The following is a 21,693-nucleotide window of genomic DNA, read 5'->3' on the forward strand; positions in this document are numbered from 1 at the left end:
GATCGTATGTATAGTACTACTGTGAATAGTGCTGCAGGTAACATTGGGGTGCAAGTATCAGTTCAAATTCTGGTTCAATTCATTTGGGCATATACTTAGGCGTGGAATTGCTAGATCAAATGCTAATCAGTGTTTAACTTTTTAAGGAATTGCTGAACCTTTCCATAGTGGTTGCACCATTTTACATTCCTACCAGTAATGTAAGAGGATTCCAATTTCTCTGTGTCCTTGCCAACACTAGTTATTGTCCCTTTTTTGATTATAGCTATCCTACTGGATGTGAAGTGATATCTCATTGTGGTTTTGAATTACATTTCCCTAAAGATTAATGATATTGAGCATCTTTTCATGTCGTACGTCTTTGGAGACATGTCTATTCAAATCCTTTGCCCAATATTAACTGGAGGTTTTTAATTGTTGAATTTTAAAAGTTCTTTGTATATTTTAGATGCAAGACCTTTATCAGAGAGGTGATTTGCAAATATCCTCTCCTATTCTATAGATTCTTTTTACTTTCTTTCTTTTTTTTTTTGAGACAGAGCCTCAAGCTATCCCCCTGGGTAGAATGCCGAGGTGTCACAGCTCACAGCAACCTCAAACTCCTGGGTTTAAGCAATTCTTTTGCCTCAGCCTCCAAGCAGCTAGGACCACAGGCTCCCGCCACAAGGCCTGGCTATTTTTTGGTTGCAGCTGTAATTGTTGTTTGGCAGGCCCAGGCTGGATCCGAACCTGACAGCTCTGGTGTATGTGGCTGGCACCCTAGCCACTTGAGCTTTTTACATTCTTGATGTCTTTTGATGTACAAAAATTGAAAAATTTTTTGGCCTGAGTACTTTAGTACTGTATTTTTAAATTTTTATTTCACAATATTAAGGGAGTAAAAGTGTTTTTGTTATGTGAATGAATTGCATAAAACTGAAGTCAGCTTCTAGTGTGCTTGTCACCAGGATAGTGTACATTGTACCCAATAGGTAAGTTTTTATCCTTCATTCCCCTTTATCTCCAATATCTCCAACAGTGCCTATCATGTGGTGCATGCTCAGTGGTTAATAATTATTAAAGGGGAAAAAAAGAGGGAAAACAAATCAGAAAACAAAAGAAACAAAAGAGAAACTTATTTTCAAATAGTGAGTTACTATTTGAAATAACATAAGTACAATTTACTCTCCAATCTCTAGAAAGTTTTTCAAGTGACGTATCTCTAAATTTAAGCAATAAGTGCAGTTGTTAATATGAAAAATAAATACTTGATTTTTCCTATGTTTCCAGACTTTGGGGTCTATATTGTATTTAGTGTAGCTTTAAAAATATTCAACAATTGCACACAAGGTTTTACATTTAGAGGTATTCCCACCTGAAACAGTTCACTATAGAAAAACACTGAGCATATATTATTTGAAAATGTAACTAATGTAGTATTTTAAAATAGATTTATTTTACATTTGCTAACTCTTTGGGCCCCTTTATTAGCAAACAGTTTATAGCACTGAACTGTGTGACAAGCTCTGTTCTAAACACTTGGGATGTATGAATTCACTTAATCTTCACAACAGCCCTTTGAGATAGATGATGTTGGCCCTCAAAATTTTACCGACAAGGAAACCAAGGTGCAAAGAGATTGAATAACTCATTCATACATCTAGTTAATGGCAAAGTCAAGATTGCAGTTTAAGCTTTTTGGCTTAATAATCCACGTATTTAACAGCTAAAATATATTGTTGAATGAATGAATGATGCTATCCCCTTCCTGAGGGATATCCCCCAAGAGGGATAACCTCTTTTACTCCATCCTGTTAACATGTGTCATGTTTCTGGACTTGACCAAGTATTTAATAGTAACTAGTTACATATACAGCAGGAAGGAAAGGCCTGAAAACTGAACTAGCTTTGTTCACTAACCTGGAACAGGAACTGAGTTTATCATTTAAAAAAATTTTTTTAAGGAAAATGCCAAATGGCAGTTTTTATGATTTTATTTAACCACAAATAGAATGTGCACATGAGCTGTCTATCCATTTTCTTCGCTGTGCAGCCTGGCATTGGGATTGGTGACTCTGATGGCCAGCTGGGCTGCTCTTTCCACAATGGCTTTGCGGTTCTTGGAGGAAACGTGAGCAATCACTACACAATAAGATTTATTGCACATGAGGAGCACTTCCAGCTCCTTGATGTTGTGGGTTAGGAACTTCCAGAAACCACTGGGCAGCATATGCTTTGTTTTCTTGTTGTTCCCATAACCAATGTTGGGCATCAAGATCTGGCCCTTGAATCTTCTCTGATTCAAGATGGCTGCCACCTCTGCAGGTAGCGCTGAGAAAGAGCCATTTTGAAATTTTTTAAGATTGTCAATCTTCAAAAAAAAAGAAGTATTTTTTACAGAAGTTTTAGATTCACAACAAAATTGAGAATACAAAGTTCCCCATACACCTTCCCTCTATATATGCATAGCCTCCCCCATTATCAACATCCTCACCAGAGTGGTATATTTGTTAACAATTGATGAACATACCATGATACATTTATCACCCAAAGTCTAAGCTATGTTAAAGTATACTCTTGGTGTTGTATATTCTTTGAGTAGTTTTACTGCATTCTGTTTTTTTGTTGTTGTTGTTGTTGTTTTGAGACAGAGTCTTACCGTGTTGCCCAGGCTAGAGTGCTATGGTGTCAGCCTACCTGACAGCAACCTCAAACCCCTGGGCCCAGGTGGTCCTCCTGCTTCAGTCCCAAGTAGTTGGGACTACAGGGGCCCGCTACAATGCTTGGCTTTTTTTTCTATTTTTTATAGACAGGATTTTGCTCTTGCTTAAGCTGATCTCAACTCCTGAGCTAAAGCTATCCTGCCTCAGCTTTTCAGAGTGCTAAGATTATAGGCATGAGCCACCATACCTGACCATTAAAGGCATTCTTTATTTCTGTTACAGTGCTTTTGATCTCTATCATTTTTTTTTTCCTTTTGGTTCTTAGAATTTCCATTTCCTTGCTTACGTTGCCCATCTGTTTATTCTTGCATGCTGTCTATTTTATCCATTAGAACTCTTAGCATCTCAGTCATAGTTGTTTTAAATTCCAGGTCTCATAATTCCCATTTCCCATCGTAGCTGAATCTGGTCTTGATGCTTGTTCTGACTTTTCAAACTGTGATTTTTGCCTTTTAGTGTATCTAGTAATTTTTCCTCTCCCTTCCCCTCCTTATCCCTATCCCTTCCCCTCCCTCCCCTTCTACTCCCTCCCTTTTTTCTTCTTTTCACTTTTTTAACCAACAAAGCAAAGGCAAAGTAATTTCTTCTTGATTACTGGACATGAAGTACAAGGGAAAGGAACGCCTGTAAATAGGCCTTGGTAATGTGGTGGTAAGTTGTGAGGGCAGGGAAGCTTTCCGCAGTCCTGTGAACGGGTCTCAGTCTTCCAGTGGGTCTGTGCCTGTGGACTGTGAACTTCACAAGTACTTCTCTGTGCGTTCCTGCCCCAACTCTCTTTTAGTGGGACAGGATGGATGGAGCAAATTGCAATTGGGTATATCCCTTCTCACAGATCGGTTAAGCTCTGAGAATACCCCATCAAGTTAAGGCCCTCGTTAACTAGTTTCTCCTGATGGTAGAACTTAAGAACAGAATGCTTTGGAATATTTAAAATTGTTTCCTTTTACTGTACCCCCATCAGAAGCACAAGGGTATTTTTCTGTAGTATTCACTTTGGGAATTTGGTCAAGTTCCTTGAGGTAAACCTCACAAAAGTGTGGGGGCTGCTGATGACTGATTCCCTGGAGTTTTTCTCTCTCAGACACATCCACACTGAGCCTGCAGCATTCGTCAGTTTATAGTCCAGGTTTCTGTGACTCAGCACTTGTTCCCCTGGAGGTTTGTGCTTGTGAGTTTCTGTTCCAGCAGATGTGATTCTGTACTGCGTTTGCCTGTCAGTCTGTGCAGTTTGGGGCTCAGTGACTTGCCCTGTGACTGCACCTCTCTGATGGATCTAAGAAGAGTTGTTGATTCAGTTTTTTACTTATTGGGATGGAGTACATTTTTTTTGGACTAGAAGTCAAGTTTATCTTTTTTTGTATCTGTTTCAAAATTATTTAAGTCAGAAATGGAATAAGAAATATACAACATATTTTCTTTATTATGGTTCTCATGCCTGATAAAAATCCTTCCCTTAAGTCTAGCCAATTTGATGGTCTTGGACAAATAGGAAGAAAACAGTGGCTTGGTTGGGTCAGTTTCTTTTGTCTTTGGTTAGAGCCCATTACAGTTTATGCACCACCTTGGGAGAACGGGTACCATGTTATCACAGATGACTCAAGGTTCCCAGATGATAGTCCTCAATCTCCTTGACATTCTCGGGTAGTCTAACATTCTCTCTTTTATGTTCACAATGTTTATGGACATTTACGTCCACATCTGTGTCCTTGCAAAATTAGATGTTGATTAGCCATGTCAAGGCTATAAAGCCAAATAACCAAAATTATAGAGGGACAATTATTTGGGGTAGTATGAGGCAGACTGTTCCTACTCAGTATAATATAGTGGCTAGGCAATGTACGGAAAAAAATCAAACTTCAAAGTAGACTTAATTTTTTTTCTGTGCTGCTGTCAGCACTAGTCAAAGTTATCTAATCAGAGAAACTATCTGATATATGGTTGTGGACTAATAAAGTAATACAGTGTGGATATTGTTGGTGAGTTAATTAACACAAGGCTTCTGTGTTCATTTATAGCTTAAGTGAACAAATGTATTTTCCTGCAACGAATTTTTTTGCTCTATTATCCAGGCTGAAGTATAGTGGCATGATCATAGCTCACTATCATCACAAACTCCTGGACTCACATGACCCTCCTGCTTTTAGCCTCCTCAATAGCTGGGACTACAGGCACCAGCTACCATACCTGGCTAATTTGTTTATTTTTTGTAGAGTTGAAGTCTTGCTGTGTGCTATGTCCTCCTGCCTCAGCTTCCCAAAGTGCTGGGGCTACAGGCGTGAACCACTATACCTAACTGTAACAGTTGTTTTTGATGAACAAATACTTTCGTTTACATGTTATGTTGTAGGCTTTATGTCATAATAAGCCTTGTAGTTAAAAGTTATATTAGTGTGAGTAAAACAAAAAAATGTTATTTAAAATAGTTGAATATTTTAGGTAGGCTTGTGTTCATTTTCAACAAATATAGTCATTAGTCATCATGGTACGAAGAAGCAAAGCATGAATTTATTCAAAGTTGAATGTGACTTTGCCCAACTGGCTAGTCTTCCCACAGTGCTCTTTATTTATTGTACTCACGTGGGTGACAGAACACGGTAAACAAAAAAGGGAGGGCAACCAGTTTAGTTAGCCTTTTCAGCGCTGTGTCAACAAAATTATTCTGCCTGACGGTTCTCATTACATACAACCGCTTACAATTACATACTAAGTTCAGTCAAAGATAAACATAAATGTATTTTGTTATTTTTGTAGAGCTAATCTCTGCTTTCTAGCTTATTAGCTTGGTGACTTTGGGAAAGTGACCTTATCACCCTAAACCTTACTTTTCTTTTTCATAAAATGGACTTAATAATTAACCCCGAGGGTTGTTGTGAAGATTAGAGGTATGCCTGAGAGTTAGGTATGTAGTAAGTCATCTGTCAGTATTAACTAATATTATTAGTCCTTGATAGATTTTTACTTTTGTTATTTTTATTTCCTGGAACATATATTGACGTTCAAGTAAAGCTCAGTGCAAGTACTGACTAGGAAGTTCTTTTCTGCTGTCGTGTAGAGTTAAGCAGTCACTCCTTAGCTTGTCCCTGGTACTTTGCCCATGTATCCCTGTGGCTCCAGTACACTGCTGTAACTGTTGTCTCACAGGTCAGTCTCTTTCACTGGGTTTGGAGAACTGAGGTTACTTAATTTCTTTCTTTTTTTTTTTTTAACTAGAATTTTCTTTCTTTTTTTTTTGTAGAGACAGAGTCTCACTTTGTGGCCCTCGGTAGGAGGTTACTTAATTTCTGTCTGTCTTCACTTGCCCTGGTGGAGGTATGGAATAAATGTTTGCTGGCTGAATGACTGATGTGCTGACAGAATGGCAAGTGTGCTGTTATAAAGAAGGAAGGCTCTAAGATTTCTTCTGTACCCTCAAAGTTCTTCTATTTTTCTGTGATGTTCTAGTATAGATTTATCTTTATTTATTTTGCCTGGTCTTTGGAAATCATCTTTGATGTGAGGATTCATGTCTTTTCTGTAAAATTCTCTATTCTTGTCTCTCAGTGTTGCTTTTTTGTGACTTACCTTAGTTTCTTCTTTTAAAATTTCTTCTATATGAATATTGGAGTCTTTCTGACTTTAATTTTATTACCTTTCTGTGCTGTATTTTAGAAGAATTCCTTGGTACTGGCTGGTCTCCAGTTACTAATTCTGTCTTCAACTGTTCAAGTCCAGAGTCTATCTTGGATGTGGAGGGTTTTTTAAAATCTCAATGTCTATGGTTTTCAAATCTAGGATTTTTAATTCGTTCTTTTCATATCCATCTGTTCTTGTTTCATTTTTGCCTGTCTTTATTTTGTTTTATAATTTCATATTCCTTGTTGTGGATATAAGTAATGTATTAATCTCTCAATTATTTATTTAAAAATCCTTATTAGATTTTTAAATCCTATGGGATGTTGAATTCTATAAGATCCTATGGAAACATTGTTTTCATTTGGAATGAATTTGTTTTAATTGCTGATTATATTGGCTGTCTTTCTTAGCATTGGAGTTTTTAAAAAATGTATTTTAGAATTTTAGTTTTTAGGCTCCTTGAGTGGGAGGTTCTTCCCACAACCACTCATGTTCACTTTTTCCTTTCTGTTGGCTTTGTCAGTTCTCTTTACCCAGCCCCCTAGAGCTTCCAATACAGGCCTTACAAAGATGCCTCAGGGCTCATGCCTTAGGACAACACTGGAGTGTCACAGACACGAGGACTGAGCAAGTAGGTGGCTTAGTTTAGTTCTAAGTCTTAAGCCTGCATGTGTGTCTTCCTGTTTTTAGACCCACAGCTGTGAATAAGTGATAGCCTAGGAAGCAGGTAGCAGCTATTTTTTTTTTCCATTTTCTTTTCTTCCCAAGGCCTTCTCTCAAAACACAGACCCCCCAACATCACCAGTGAGACCAGCTGTGGTTTGCTAACACCTGAGGAGCTGAACTCCTGCCTGCCAGATCAAGAACCCTGCAGCCTGAGGCATCAGCCCTGTTCACTGCTTTTTATTTCTCCTATATTTCTGCATTGGGGAGTTTTTCATCTTGTTTTTGAGAAGGACAGCGTCTATTATTATTGTGTATTTGGAGGAGAACAGAGAGATACTTTGAAGCATGAACTTACTGTGCCAACTTCACTGAAGATTTTTTAACTTGAAAACAACTTAATCAGATATTTTAGATATTTCTTTCCTCTCTTCTCATCGCTGCCCCATTTCCTGGAGGCTTTGTGGAAGGTAGTTTGGAAGGGAAATTAAAGACAAGTAATTTAGGACGCCACAGGCCACCAGTGATCAAGGTCTGAACCAGGGGAGATGGAGAAGAGAGAATGGATTTAGAAGTTGTTTAGTAGGTATAATCAATAGATGTGAATAACCAAATTTGGGGAAATGTATGTTCATATTTCTAACTTAGAATAGAGTTAAAAGTCACTGCAAAAGGAATATGGGAAGAAGAGTAGCTCTCAGGAGGGAGATGGGTAAGGAATAGAGACAACAGTATTAAGATATTTTTATAAGTATTTGAAGCCTATTACAAAGTTTTTAAAAATGATTTTATGATATGTGTTTTTCCTGGTGGTAAATCTCAATGCCCCAAATCTTTGAATTTACAGTATTTCCAGTTCTCTTTACATAATATTCACTTGTAAGCTTATGTAGCCTCCCCTCCAGCATTTGGGAAATTTTTCCTTAGCATATTCATTCATTTCACAAACTTTTCTTAAGTGCTTCTTAAATGAGTATTGTCCTGGCCTTCACAGATGTTATTAGTCTGATGTAAATGGGCAATTACAAACTGTGGAAGTCCTCTCTGAGACAAGTGTAAGGTGCTGTGGAGTGTCTGAAAGCAGGACCTGACCAAGTTGGAGGCCTGCGCCTATGTAGAGCATGCTGGGAGGGAGGGGCTGACTGTCAGGGGAAGGCCTCCCCAAAGAAGTGAAATAGGAGTGGTTCCACTGCCTGGCACTCTGTCCTATGTGGCTGGCTTTTTCTCGTTCAAGACTAAGCTATGTCATCTCCTTAGTAAGACTTTCCACAACTGTATCCAAATTAATGTTTAGCATATCGCCCTTCTTTATTTCCTTTAAAACATTTATTTTTTTATCTGAAATTATCTTGTTTATGATTATTGGATATTTCAGTCAACTAAATGTAAATGCTACTTGTGCCTTCATTGCTTAGAACATTTTCTGAAATAGAAGTGCTCAAGAAATGATTGACTGCAAAAGTGAATGTCCTTGGATGTTGATCTCTCATGCAGTTGCTCTAGTAATTTGATCTTCTTGTCTTTTACTTTTTGTTTGGAGAACTCTTCAGGTTGACTATGTGCTTATTTGTTTTTCTGTCATGTTGATCTCACTCTTACTCTGCTGTGTTTAATGGAGGTGGCCAGTTGTAGTGTTGCACCCTGTGGCCAAAGTGATGGGCATGTGACTGTTTCAAGGCGGTCACTCAGTCATTCTCCTGATACTTCAAGTTCAAAGGAAGGAAGGAAGGAAGGAAGGAGACTTCTCAGGTGTCAGTGTGAGGTGTGAATCTGGAACTGTGGCCATCTTCATATCTCGATAAAATAAACCAATTTGGGGGTGGGGGAAGAAAATAAAGGCATTAGTCAGAGATAAGCAGAGATAAGAGAGGAAGAAAGGGTTCTGGTGGTTTTCCAGTCTCTGCTTCTTATGTACCTGAGGCCTGGTTGCAACCCTTGGCTTTCCAATGACTTTTGTTACCCAGTTAAAATAGAATTTCTGTCACTTGTAACCAAAAGATTCCTGATTAAAGCAGTATACCGCTGTATCTTCACTTTAACCTTTACCTCAACTAACAACCCTTTCATCTTGATGTGTTTTATGTGATTTCCTTGGACACTCTCATCTTTTGGCATAGTTTCTTGTTTCAAAGAATCCATATTTTCTACCTCCCTGCCTCCATTTCTTTCTTTTGCTGCTTAAGTTTATTCTATTTCAAGTACTATATTATTTCAGTATAATGCCCTCTTTCCTTTTTTTCAGAAACATATTGTTTAGAAGCAGATGCCTTCTTATTATTACTATTGTTATTATTTAACTCCTTGAAGTAGGTTTATTGAGTTCTTGGGTTTTCTCACTCTCAGCTTTGATGCTTTACAACAGCCAGGTTATAGTACCCAGCATTTCTGGAGTGGGAGGGAAGTAGCCAGGGTACTAGGGCAGAAGCTCACTTCTGTGTCATTTCTTCCCTATGACTTGTCTCTTAGAACTATTGCAGCTGCCCTCAAAATTGCACCAATGTACACAGACTCCAAGGAAAATATTCCACATCTGTCCCATAATTTCTAATTCTAACTTAATTATAGGAGTGTGGCAAGAAATTATTCCAGGAAAAGCAACTTTTTCAGGCAGCTAAGTTCTAAATTGGCTCTCAATATCTTTCATCAATCTGGTGCCATTTATACTATGTCGGGGGAAATTAGAGACTTTTTGTGTTTTAACGGATTCATTCACTCAGTAAATATTTAGTATCTACTATGAGCTATGTGTACTCTTCTAGGCTTCTCTGCCCTCATGGAGCTGATATTCTTGGTGAGGAAACAAACAATGAACAATGAATATATTCTATGTAGTGATAAATGCCAAGGTAAAAAATAAAGCAGCATTAGGGAAGAGAGAGTAATGGGGTTGGGCTTCTTTTAGAGAGGGTGGGCTTGTCTAAGGAGATGACATTTGAGTGGAATGAATTGGGGATCTAGCCATGCAAAGAGTTCCTGGCAGAAGCAGCAGGCAGCATGCAGCTGTAGGGGGTGAAGAATGTGGTAGGATTCTGGGATAGTAGAATCAGCCTTAGGGTAGATAGAATGAGGGGGAAATGGAAGGAGATGAATTTCTAAAGTTAAGAATGGGGGGGAAATGTTTTTCATTCCTCCAAACCAAGCTATGTCAATTTACCAAGGGAAAGATAGTATCTGACATACTGTCCCCAAAGGCTAAAATTTCACAGCCTACTTTTGTTTATCATATGACATTGAGTAGTAGCCAAAAATGTGGGATTTCTTGGTAATGGACTGCAAACTAATCATAGGAAATTAAGGGTAGTTAGAAAATTTGAAGCAGTTACAAAATAATCTTGGAAGGAAGAAATAACTAAGAAGTGAGATTAAATAGAATAATCTTGGAAAAGATGGTAACTGGAGTAAAGGTTTCTGGCACTGTCCATACCTATCCTTAATGAAGTGACTGGCAGTTAGCAAACATTGCAAGCTCAAAATGAGCATAATAGTGGATCTTTTTGTTTGTTTGTTTTCTTTTCTTTTTTCTTTGAGACACAGTCTCACTGTGTCACCCTTGGTACAGTGCTGTGGTGTCACAGCTCACAGCAACCTCAAACTCTTGGGCTCAAGTGATTCTCTTGCCTCAGCCTCCCAAGTAGCTGGGACTACAGGCACCCGCCACAACACCTGGCTGTTTTTTTGTTGCAGTTGTCATTGTTGTTTAGGTGCCCCGGGTTGGGTTCAAACCTGCCATCCTTGGTGCATGTGGTTGGTACCATAACCACTGTGCTACAAGCATGGAGCTGATACTAGTGGATCTTTAGGGACTTTTTATTTTACTTCTGGAAGCCTAGGGAGACCTGACATGTTCATGTTGGTTGGTCCCAAGATGCAGAGAGATAGATGATTGCCTTTATCATTTCTTGTGGGAGAAGGTTGAGAATAATGCTAATACTATATATTCAAGTGAATTATAGGTACAGTGTACTTTTATATCTGTGAATTATACTGAACAGAAGAACTGCTTTTCAAATAGGAGACTTAGGCCCAGACAGACCACCTGACTGACTCCGAGTCATACAGATGGTTAAGGACAGAGCCATCACTAGAATTCTGGCCTGCGACTGTGCTCTGTTACTCTATCAATGACAATAAGTTGTTTTGTTAGGATATATGTCAAAGAAGCCAATTGTGCTCCCTTATCTTGTCTTGCGCCAATTGAATCCCTTCAGTGCAACAAATATTAACAACATTGTGCCTGCTGGAATATCTGTCTTAGTCCATCTGATACCACAGACTGGGTAATTTATAAAGAGCGGAAATTTATTTTCTCACACTTTTGGAGGCTAGGTAGTCCAAGATCAAAGGCACCAGTAGGCTTAGTTGTTTGGTGAGAATTGCTCTCCGCTTCCAAGATGGCACCTTGATGCTGCATCCTCTGGAGGGGAGGAATGCTGTGCCCTCACAGGATGGAGGCAGAAGGCAAGAAAGAGACAAACACTCTTTTTTATAAAGGTCTTTATCCCGTTCTTAAAGGGGAAGCCCTAAGGGCCTAATCACCTCTTAAAGGCCCCACCTCTTAAGAGATTACACTGGCAACAACTGAATTTTGGAAGGGCTCCATTCAAACCATAGCAATCTATGTCTATTTCTATTTAGCACTCTTCCTTCCGAGTACATATAGTGTTTTATTCTCCCCTGTGCTTTACAGCTTAGATTCATACTGTGTATATTACTTAAGTCTTTAGCCACATGTCATGGTCATACATCTACGTCAGTATATCTAGTTCTACTTTATTCCTCTTCTTTGTATGCCTATGGTGTTTATTATTACAGAGCAGGTATTGCTTTTAAAAGGAAAATCCTATAATGTATTTAAAGTGAAAAATGTAATGCCATGTAATATATGATTTAATCATATATTAGTTATTTATTTACTACTTAAAGTTTAGGAAAACAAGTATATTTACTGGCACCTTTTTGTTTGCTGCAGGTTTTTTTCACTGCTCACATTTTCATTTTTTCTTAATTTTCTGTAGAATAAAAGCTGATTATAGCCTTGATTAGTATTTCCCTTTCTAAGTATATTCAATATATTTTTTTTTCTTTTTTTTTTATTGTTGGGGATTCATTGAGGGTACAATAAGCCAGTTACACTGATTGCAATTATATTCAATATATTTTTTAGGTCATTACATTCGAGAGAAGTCTAAGCAAGTCATAACATTGCTGATGGATGAACAGTTGCTATATAAAGAGAGGGAAGTGGCATGTCGGACTAGACGGCGAACCTCCTACTCTATGACATTTCCTAAAAAATTACCTGGTACAGGTAACTCACCAACAGCATGTGCTTCTGCCCCTACACCAGAAGTTCCTGCTTCAGAGAAGAAGCATAAGCTTCTTATGGTTGCAAGGCTACGTAATAAAAGTACGTATACTGAACCTTGGCCTAAAGTGCAATAGACATCATTTACGAACAGTTAAAAAACATATATTATTACTAAATTATTAGTAATATTAGTTCTATTATTACTATATTAGATTTCATACTGCAGAGAACAAAGACATAATTTAATTATAAGATTTTATTCATAACTAGAATGTGAAGGAGTACTTTTTTCTGAGACTTAGTGTCTGGGTGTGTGTGCTTGGGTGCTATTTGATCCTACACAATAAGAAATTGAAATTTTCTGAAATGTGCCTCAAAATCATAAAAGTGCTTTAAAAATTCTTCCAGGATAATACTTTGCCTAAAACTTTAAATCTGGATTACTGAACTGTTTTAAAAGAAGAATTTATTTATAATATTATAATAGAAATCAGCAAGAAAATGATATTATCTTTTCTACAAAGTTTGCTAAAACCTAAAAGAATGTCATTTTCCCCTTCTCTTGTACAAATTCTGTTGATAAATTATGTATGAGGAATGTACAATTTGAAGAAGCAAAAACATGAATTCATTCTGCAGCCCATGGATCAAGGAGTAATTTTGACTTTCAAGTCTTATCATTTGAGAAATAGTGATTCTTCTGATGGATCTGGGCAAAGTAGAGTGAAAAGCTTCTGGAAAGGACTCCCATTCTAGATGCCCTTAAGAAAAATTATGAGGACACAGTATCAACATTAACAGAGTCTGGAAGAAGTTAATTCTAACCCTCATGGTTGACTTTGAGGGGTGTTCAAGACTCCGGTGGAGGAAGTAACTTCAGATGTGGTGGAAATTGCAAGAGAATTAGAATTAGAGGTGGAGCCTGAAAATATGATGGAGTAACTGCAATCTCATGATAAAATTTGCATGGATAAGGAATTGCCTCTTATGGATGAGCAAAGAAAGTGGCCTCCCTCCCCTCTCCCTCCCCCACCTCTCCTCATTCCATCTGTTGCCCAGGCTGGATTGTGATGGTGGGATCATGTTCACTTCAGTTTTGGACTCCTGAGCTCAAGTGATCTTCTTGCCTCCTCAGCCTCCTGAGTAGCTGGGACTATAGAAAACCTGCCCCCATACCTGGCTAGTTTCTTGAGAGTGAATATGCTCCTGGTAAAGATTCTGTGACTATTGTTGAAATGCCATAAAAAGATTTAGAATATTACACACATTTAATTGATGAAACAGCTGCATGGCTTCAGAGGATTAAATCCAATTTTGGGAAAAAGATCTACTATGGGTAAAATGCTGTATCAAACAGCATTGACTGCTACAGAGAAATCTTTTGTAAAAGGAAGAGTCAGTTGATGCAGCAAAATTCATTGTTGTCTTATTTTAAAATACTGACACAGCTACCCTAGCTTGCAGCAACTCCCACCTTAATCAGTTAGAAGCTATCAGCATTGAGGTAATATATTCTGCCAGCAAAAAGATTGTGACTCACTGAAGACCCAGATGATCATTAGCATTTTTTAGCAATAAAGTATTTTTTAATTAAGGTATGTGCATTTTTTTTCAGACAATGCTATTGCACATTTAATAGACTGCAGTACAGTGTAAACATAACTTTTAAATATACACACTAGGAAGCCAAAAAACTCAGCGATTCACTTTATTGTGGTTCTCTGGAACCAAACCCACAGTTTCTCCTCTGTAACAGGCAGAGGGAGTAGCAGGGGAAAGTATTCTGAAACTGGAGCAAACTTGGCCTAGTTTGTTGTAAATATAAGAAGGGAGTCCCCAGATTGATGCTAAAATAACTCAACTCTGATTTTATGATTCATACGAGAAATTCTGGTTTATTGTTTTATCATCTCTGATTGTGTTTTTTTCTTTAACCTGTAGTGATATTTTCCAGCTTTATGAGACATCCTTATTCACTACACTGAGCTCTGAAAGGCTTTTGACTGTTTTTACAAAAATCATTCTACCTTCAAATGAACTTTTGTTACAATTTATTTTTTTAATACTATAAACACATGTTGCATAGCTGTTTACTATATGCCAGGCACTATTATAGGCATGGTAAGCAAGTCAAGTACATTTCTGCTTTCACAGAAGGTATATCTTGTAATGCACTGTGCACTTTCAAGTCTGTTTTTACAAAAGAATGTTGCAAAAGAGTTTTGGTCAGTGATAGCATCACTGAAGCAAATCTATAGTAAGAGCACTATTTAATGTAAATAGAGAATATTTGGATGTAAAAGCTGTAGTAAATTTGTTTAAGAATCTATTACATTATTTCATTTATTTATATAGATGCATTGATCTATTTATATAGAGTAATTGAGTTAGGTAAATTTGGCAACACAATTTCCACGTGTGGATTTGAATCTGAAGCTGTATTTTATTATTCTTTTTCTATTTTTTCTTATTTTTTAGAGACAGAGTCTCACTTTGTCACCCTCGGTAGAGTGCTATGACATCACAGCTCACAGCAACCTCCGGCTCTTGGGTTTAGGCAATTCTCCTGCCTTAGCCTCCCGAGTAGCTGGGACTGCAGGTGCCCACCACAATGCCTGGCTATTTTTTTGTTGCAGTTTGGCTGGGGCCAGTTCGAACCCTCCACCCTCAGTATATGGTGCTGGGACCCTACTCACTGAGCCACAGGTGCCACCCTGTGAAGCTGTATTTTAAAGGGAAAAAGAACTGACAGTCTGGGAGGTAGAGAGGGAAAAGATAGGAAAATATGGTGGGGGGTACTCTTAATGAGACAGAAGTAGCAAATGAAAACTTGGAGTAGGGTAGAGCAGTAGAATTAGGTGTACCCACACAAGTGATAGTAGTAGAGGTCACAAACATGCCAGTGGCTTAAACATAACATGCATTTATTTCTCTCCTAATATAATCCATTGTAGGCATTCTACTGACATTGCTCTCTACCATGTTGAGTCCAGGACTATTTGTGTCTTGTTGCTTCAAGACACAAAACCTCCATTTTGGATTCATAGCTGCTCAAGCTCCAGCCATCACATCTACATTCTAGCCAATATGAGAGATTGAAAAATATGAAGGCTGCTTCCCTTTAAGGGCACCTATTAAAAGTTGAATATAACGTTTTGCTTACACATTTCTATTTAGCACTTAAGTCACATGGACACTCCTAGCTGCAAGGGAGGCTAGGAAATATAGTCTATATACTGGGCAGCTGTGTGCCCAGATGAACGGGAAGAGATTGTATTGTTAAGGAAGATGGCGAGAATCAATATAGGGGACAGCAAATAGTCTCTATCATCATGGAAGAGAATACAAATAAGGAACATATTAAGCATGGTAATATATGGTTGTCTGATTAAATGGAACAAAAAATATAAATTTGAATATGTGGAAAAATATAGATTGATAATTCAGAGTACTCAGAAAAATTCATAAAGGACCTAATAAGCAATAGTTGGAATTTCAATTTGATACAGCCAGTAACTAGGAATCATTGTAGGCCTTGGAGAACAGAAGGGATCTTTAGCTTAGTCACAGAACTTAGCTTTCTTATTACAGAAAGCAGCTGTTGGTGAAAGATAATTCTTATTGCTTTGTATGGAAATGAAGGTGATACAAATTGAAGGAAGCTTTGTAAGAGAATTGTTTCAATCCAGGTATCCAGGACTTGCCCTGGAATTATAAAAAGAGGGGAACGGTAATGTTTAAAGGTAGACCATAGAGAGGCAATGGTTAAATGAATGATATATTAGAGAAGAAGGAGAGAAATTGAAAATTATGCTAACATTTGAGTTAGAGAAAATGGTGGCAGGTGATGGAATCATACAGGTAAATTTCCACCAGAAGGAATTTAAAGATGTCTGTGAGTTATTTAGTTACAGTGAAATGTAAAGTTGAATGTGTTGCTAAAAATCTGATTCCCAGGCTTTAGGCTCTAGAGCTGAAACAGCTGTGCCTTGCTTCTTTGTGGTAAATTAGCAAGGGAAAAGAGGTACTTTAAAGAAGGTGTTATATACACATCACCACTTCTTCTTCTTTTTTTTTTTCTATTCCCGGATGTTTTTCCCAGGTTTTATTTTTGGTAGATAGCTTTGGGTGGTTTTTGTTAGGTGATTTTGATGTTTAAAGGCAGAGGTGGACAATTGCTGTTTGATGGCAACACAAAACTCTACAAAAAGCACAATTGCAACTCAGCTGTAAACACTGGAGTTGCAATAATTATTACAAAAACTAGCTCCATAGACACTGTTTACAACCAGATCAGCAAAACATTACCCATGTTGGTCATCTAATCCTTCGTAAAGAGCTCTTCAGCAGCATCGTTCTTTCTATTGGAACTTTACCTGTATAAAGGAAGGTTTATTTTGGTCTATGTCAAATGTAATAGCATTCTGTGTTATGGAAATATTTCCCTGCAAACTGTATGATTGCTGTTGAACCTAAAATTAGATGTCAGGTCCTTGAATAATGTCATTTCATTTAACCTTGTTATAATGTAGATCACAAAAACAATTCCCAATCAAGGTAGTCTGTGTGGAGTTTGCAAGTCTTCCCTTCTCCTACATCCCAGAGATGTGCATGTTAGGTAAATTGGTGTGTCTATGTGGTTCCAGTTGAAGGGACTTCTGTTCGTGCTCCGTGTGATGGATGGTTGGTTCCCAGAACCCTGAGCAGCTAGGGGCAGCTCCAGCCACCCATGGCCCAGGTAAATAATCATATTGCTTGTTTTTAATCACTCTTTCTTAAATGTTGTATATAGTTCACATTAAATAATAGTATTTAACATTAGAATTGTTTTGGTCTTTATTTAGAAATATGGGGATGTTTTTATGACTAGAAATATGCCGTAGGAACTTCACTCTTGCTTAAATTAATTAGCCTGTGGTGAAATTGGTTTCGTTATATGTTGTTTCACCTAAAGAGGAGGTTTCCAAGAACCTATCCATGCCATCAAGGCCTTATTACACTGCAGAATAGTTGTCATGCTTTTATAATCAAAACATCAATGTTGACGTCATTACTTCTTTCAGTGAACTTTCATACTAACAGAGTTGATACAGAGTCATACTTGGTTGTCTTGATCATGTACAGATGAGATGCAGGGCTTGTGGTACAAATTGTGGTTGTTACTAAAACATTTGCATTGGTAAATGTCAAGCAGTTTAATTTTTAAAATTTAAAATGAACAAAAAAGAAAATAACCATAACTTATATCCCTACCACCCCAAACCAGTCACTCTTAACATCTTTAAATATAGTCATGTATAATGACATTTTGGTCACTAATGGATCATGTATATGACAGTGGTCCTTTAAGATTATAATACTGTATTTTTATGTTTTAATGTATTTAGATACATAAATACTTGCCATGGTGTTATGATTGCCTACAGTATATAGTATAGTAATGTGCTGTGCAGGTTTGTAGCCTAGAGTAATAGGCTGTACCATACCGCCTAGTGTAGTCAGCTGGGTTTTCTTAAGTACTCTCTATGATGTTTGTACAATAAAATCACTTAATTGCATTCTCAAAATGTATCCTTGTTAAGCTACACATGACTGTATTTGCTTCCATTCTGCTTATTTTTTTTCTTGTTTTTGTTTTGGAAAATCACTAATTTTTTAAAAACAATACAGCTTTGTTATAGAGAATCAGTTCCAATCTCATGACTCAGAAATAGCCATCATTAATATTAGATTAATGTAACTCTAGGCATCTTCCAATCCATACATACATGTAGAGAAATAACTAGAGAGAGATTATTTTTATAAAAATATACTATATTCTTGTGTTTGTTCTGTTTTGAGACAGGGTCTTGCTCTACTGCCCAGGCTAGAGTGCAGTGGTGCAGTCACTGTAACCTCAAATGATCTTCTGGGCTTAGCCTCCCAAGTAGCTAGGAGTACAGGCATGTACCACCACACCTGGCTGATTTTTTTTTTTTTTTAGATATGGGGTCTTGCTATGCTGCCCAGGCTGATCTTAAACTCCTGGCCTCAAGTGATTCTCCCACTTTGGCCTCCATTTGCTGTGTTTTAGTAAAGGTCTACTTCTGGCAATTAGAGTATGAGCTCCATCTATTGCAGAATAACCAAAGACTGGAAGTGACACACTGCTTGGGACAACACTGACCTCACAAGAGGTATAGAGAGTCTCCAAGGCTCTCTCCTTCAAAACATTTAAAATAAATAATTGAACAAAATAAAAACAGAACATGTGAGCTGGAGTCAGAGTGACTCGGAACACTGCCTATGGGATGCTGCAGGTGACTGTAGAGGTTGGGTTGCTTAAGGGAAGTTTCTAGGAATTCAGAAAATGAAATGGGGCCTGTCTGGAACACTGGGAAAGAAAGCCTTGGATTACTGTGCTCAGCCCAGATCCTCAGGGGCTGAAGTGGTCCCAGGTTGTTTTCTCCAAGAAGAAAACCTCAATTTACAAATGAGATTCTTAGGATTTTCACCAGTTTATATCAAGCAGTGACCTCACAATCTGATATCACTGAACTGGGAGAAAGTAAGCACCAAAGGGCATATTTAGTCCCCTAAAGATTGTAGATATTGTTAAGGTGAGATTCAAGATGTGTTACAGCTATGTATTTAAATATTTAAATAAATAAAGGAATATAATTTCATATATCACCACTTATTAAGAGATTTATAGGACTAAATGGTTGAATTTGAAAAAAGGGAACTAATAGAAGTGAGAATACCTCTGAACTTAAAAACTTAATTTAGTAAACAAGAAGAGACATCCAAAGAAAATGGAAAAAATGAAAATAATGTTAAGTCACATGGAGGATACTGCTACAAAGGAATGACAGTTACCATGACAGTGCACTCTCCTCATCAGCAATAGAAGAAGCTAGATGACAGTGATACCATATCTTCAAAATACTGAGAGAAAAAGCCTGTAACTGTACCCAGCAAAAATACCATTTAAGGATGAAGATGAAATAGTTATGTATAGATGAGTAGAAAACTCAGAGTTTACCACCACGAGACCTGGATTAAAGGATAGATATACTTCAAAAAGATGGTAGGAAATGTGAGAGTGTTGAATAAATGGTAAACATATAAAGATTAAATAAACATTTTCTGTATAAAATGATGTCTAATATTTAAGTTAAAAAAAGACAGCTAAAATAGTGGGTAGCCATGGTATGTAAATTGGGGGTGAGTGGATTCCTGGAGTTGTGCTCTAAAAGTCTTTGTATTTTTTGAGAGGAAGTTAATAGACGACTCTAAACTTTTAAAGGTAGATGTGTGTAATAAACTTTCAAGAAAAGGCTCTAAAACAGCAGTTCTTAACCTGTGGGTCACAACCCTTTTGGGGGTTGAATGACCCTTTCATAGGGTCGCCTAAGATCATCCTGCACATCAGATATTTACATTACGATTCATAACAGTAGCAAAATTACAGTTATGAAGTAGTAATGAAAATAATTTTGTGGTTGGGGGTCACCACAACATGAGGAACTGTATTAAAGGGTTGTGGCATTAGGAAGATTGAGAACCACTGCTCTAAAAGAAGAGAAATAGAGTTAATAAATTATAAACAAGTGGTGAGAAAGTAGAATGAGAAAAGATTTTAAATTTTATAAGGGGCAATAAGCATAGATAAAAGAGATAAATGGAAATTAAAAAGTAAAATAAGTATAAGTATATTAATCATAATAAATAGTAACAGATTAAATTCATCTGTTAAAAGGCAGAGATTATCAAATGGGGGGAAGAAATCTAGATATATGCTACAAGTATAAATTAACATACACGGACAGCAAATAGTTGGAAAAATGTAAACCAGGACATACTAACTAAAAGAAAGCTGATGTAGCTATATTGATATAAGACAAGGTAGAATTTAAAGACAAGAGCATTATTAAGAATGATGAAATGTTCAATTCCCTAGGAGATAAGCATTTCTAAATGTAAATATACCCAATAAAACAACTTCAAAGCCTATAAAGCAAAAAATGGTAAACTACAGGAAGAAATTTAAACATTTACCATCATAGTAGACAATTTCAAAATATCTCTTTCAGCTCCTGATAGGTAAAGTACATAAAACATTTTTAAAAATATGGAGTTTATAATTGATTTTATTATAAAGTATTTACATTTCAAAAAAATCTATGCCACATAGGCCATTTTTTCCTGACCACAATACTAATGAATTTGAAATCAATGAAAAATTTAAATTTCCATACATTTAAATGTGGATGTATTTCTTTTAGAATCAGGTAGAAGCTTCCACAAGGATCTGCTGAGTACTCTGTTGCAACCGCCTTGCAGTTCAGTTTCTCCTTTGGCTCAATCCTGCATTCTTCACTCCTTGCAGATATTGTTTCTAAGAGCACTTTCTAATGAACCTTTCCCACTTACACATCAGAATCTGAGAGTCTATTTCCTGTGGAACCCAACCTGCAATAATGACTTTTCCTCTAGATTTAAAATATAGGGCAACCATGGTAAGTGTAGGTAAATGTAAATTGTAGGTGAGACTAGCAGAATAGAATAAATTGAGAATAGAGAATAAAACGCTGGGGCAAAATGATAACAATGGGTGACTCTGGATGAAGGATATATGGATGTTCTTTGAACTACTGCAACCTTTCTAAAATTTGAAATTATTACAAAATGAAAGTTTTAGAAAAGATAGGTCAAATATCAATTACTTGAAGATGTTAAAGTTTAATTATATGCCAAGGCAAAGAAATTGGGAGTTGAACTTTCAAACTCATGATTCTGTGAAAGTCAGATATCAACTTAAAGACCAGGTGACTTTACTTTTATATCATACCAGCTCTATATTAGCCCACTGAATATTTCCTATGATGGAATACATTTTTCTATTAAAAATTAACTTTAAGTAAACTACACCTGAAAGGACATGTCAATCCATAGCAGCAGTTTTTATTAGATGCTAATTAATAAATGGAAGTTTGGAAATTTGTCTGTGGACCATTTCAGTTCCAAAATGTGTGTTGCATTGTTAATGTCTGGTAGTTTGAATTTTGATATCTCATCTGAGAAACATCATCACAGGGTTCACCAGTTCTGCTTTGTGATATTATCTGAGTGGTACACACTCAATGAGATCCACAGTTTCTCTCTCGATAGTTTTGGCAAAGTACTTACAGCCTTGGTATCTAAGCCTTCATCTTTGGATGGCTCGCTAGCTTCATTTCCTGCAGCATCTTCACTTTTTCCCCTGAAGTTTCTCATTCACATAGTAGTCTTTCTTGGCTTGTGAGTTCACAATCTTGACTGATAAGTAGCTTGGGATACCAAAGGGACTTCATTTCCATTAAGAATTAAGTGTGTGGGAGGGGGATTGGTGGGATTACACCTGCAGTGCATCTTACAAGGGTATAT

At 37.1% G+C, this 21,693-nt stretch overlaps 1 protein-coding gene across 1 annotated transcript in view; it reads left to right on the forward strand.

The window, feature by feature from the left end:
- The window catches only part of ENTHD1 (ENTH domain containing 1), an 88,168-nt gene that overhangs the window by 2,173 nt on the left and 64,302 nt on the right, over nucleotides 1-21,693 (forward strand). Inside the window, exon 2 of the mRNA XM_053584941.1 lies at nucleotides 12,142-12,384. Coding sequence (XP_053440916.1) covers nucleotides 12,142-12,384 — 243 coding nt within the window. The remainder of the gene's footprint in view (nucleotides 1-12,141; nucleotides 12,385-21,693) is intronic.

This window comes from Nycticebus coucang, chromosome 3 (assembly GCF_027406575.1).
Source record: "Nycticebus coucang isolate mNycCou1 chromosome 3, mNycCou1.pri, whole genome shotgun sequence".
Classification (NCBI taxonomy): domain Eukaryota; kingdom Metazoa; phylum Chordata; class Mammalia; order Primates; family Lorisidae; genus Nycticebus; species Nycticebus coucang.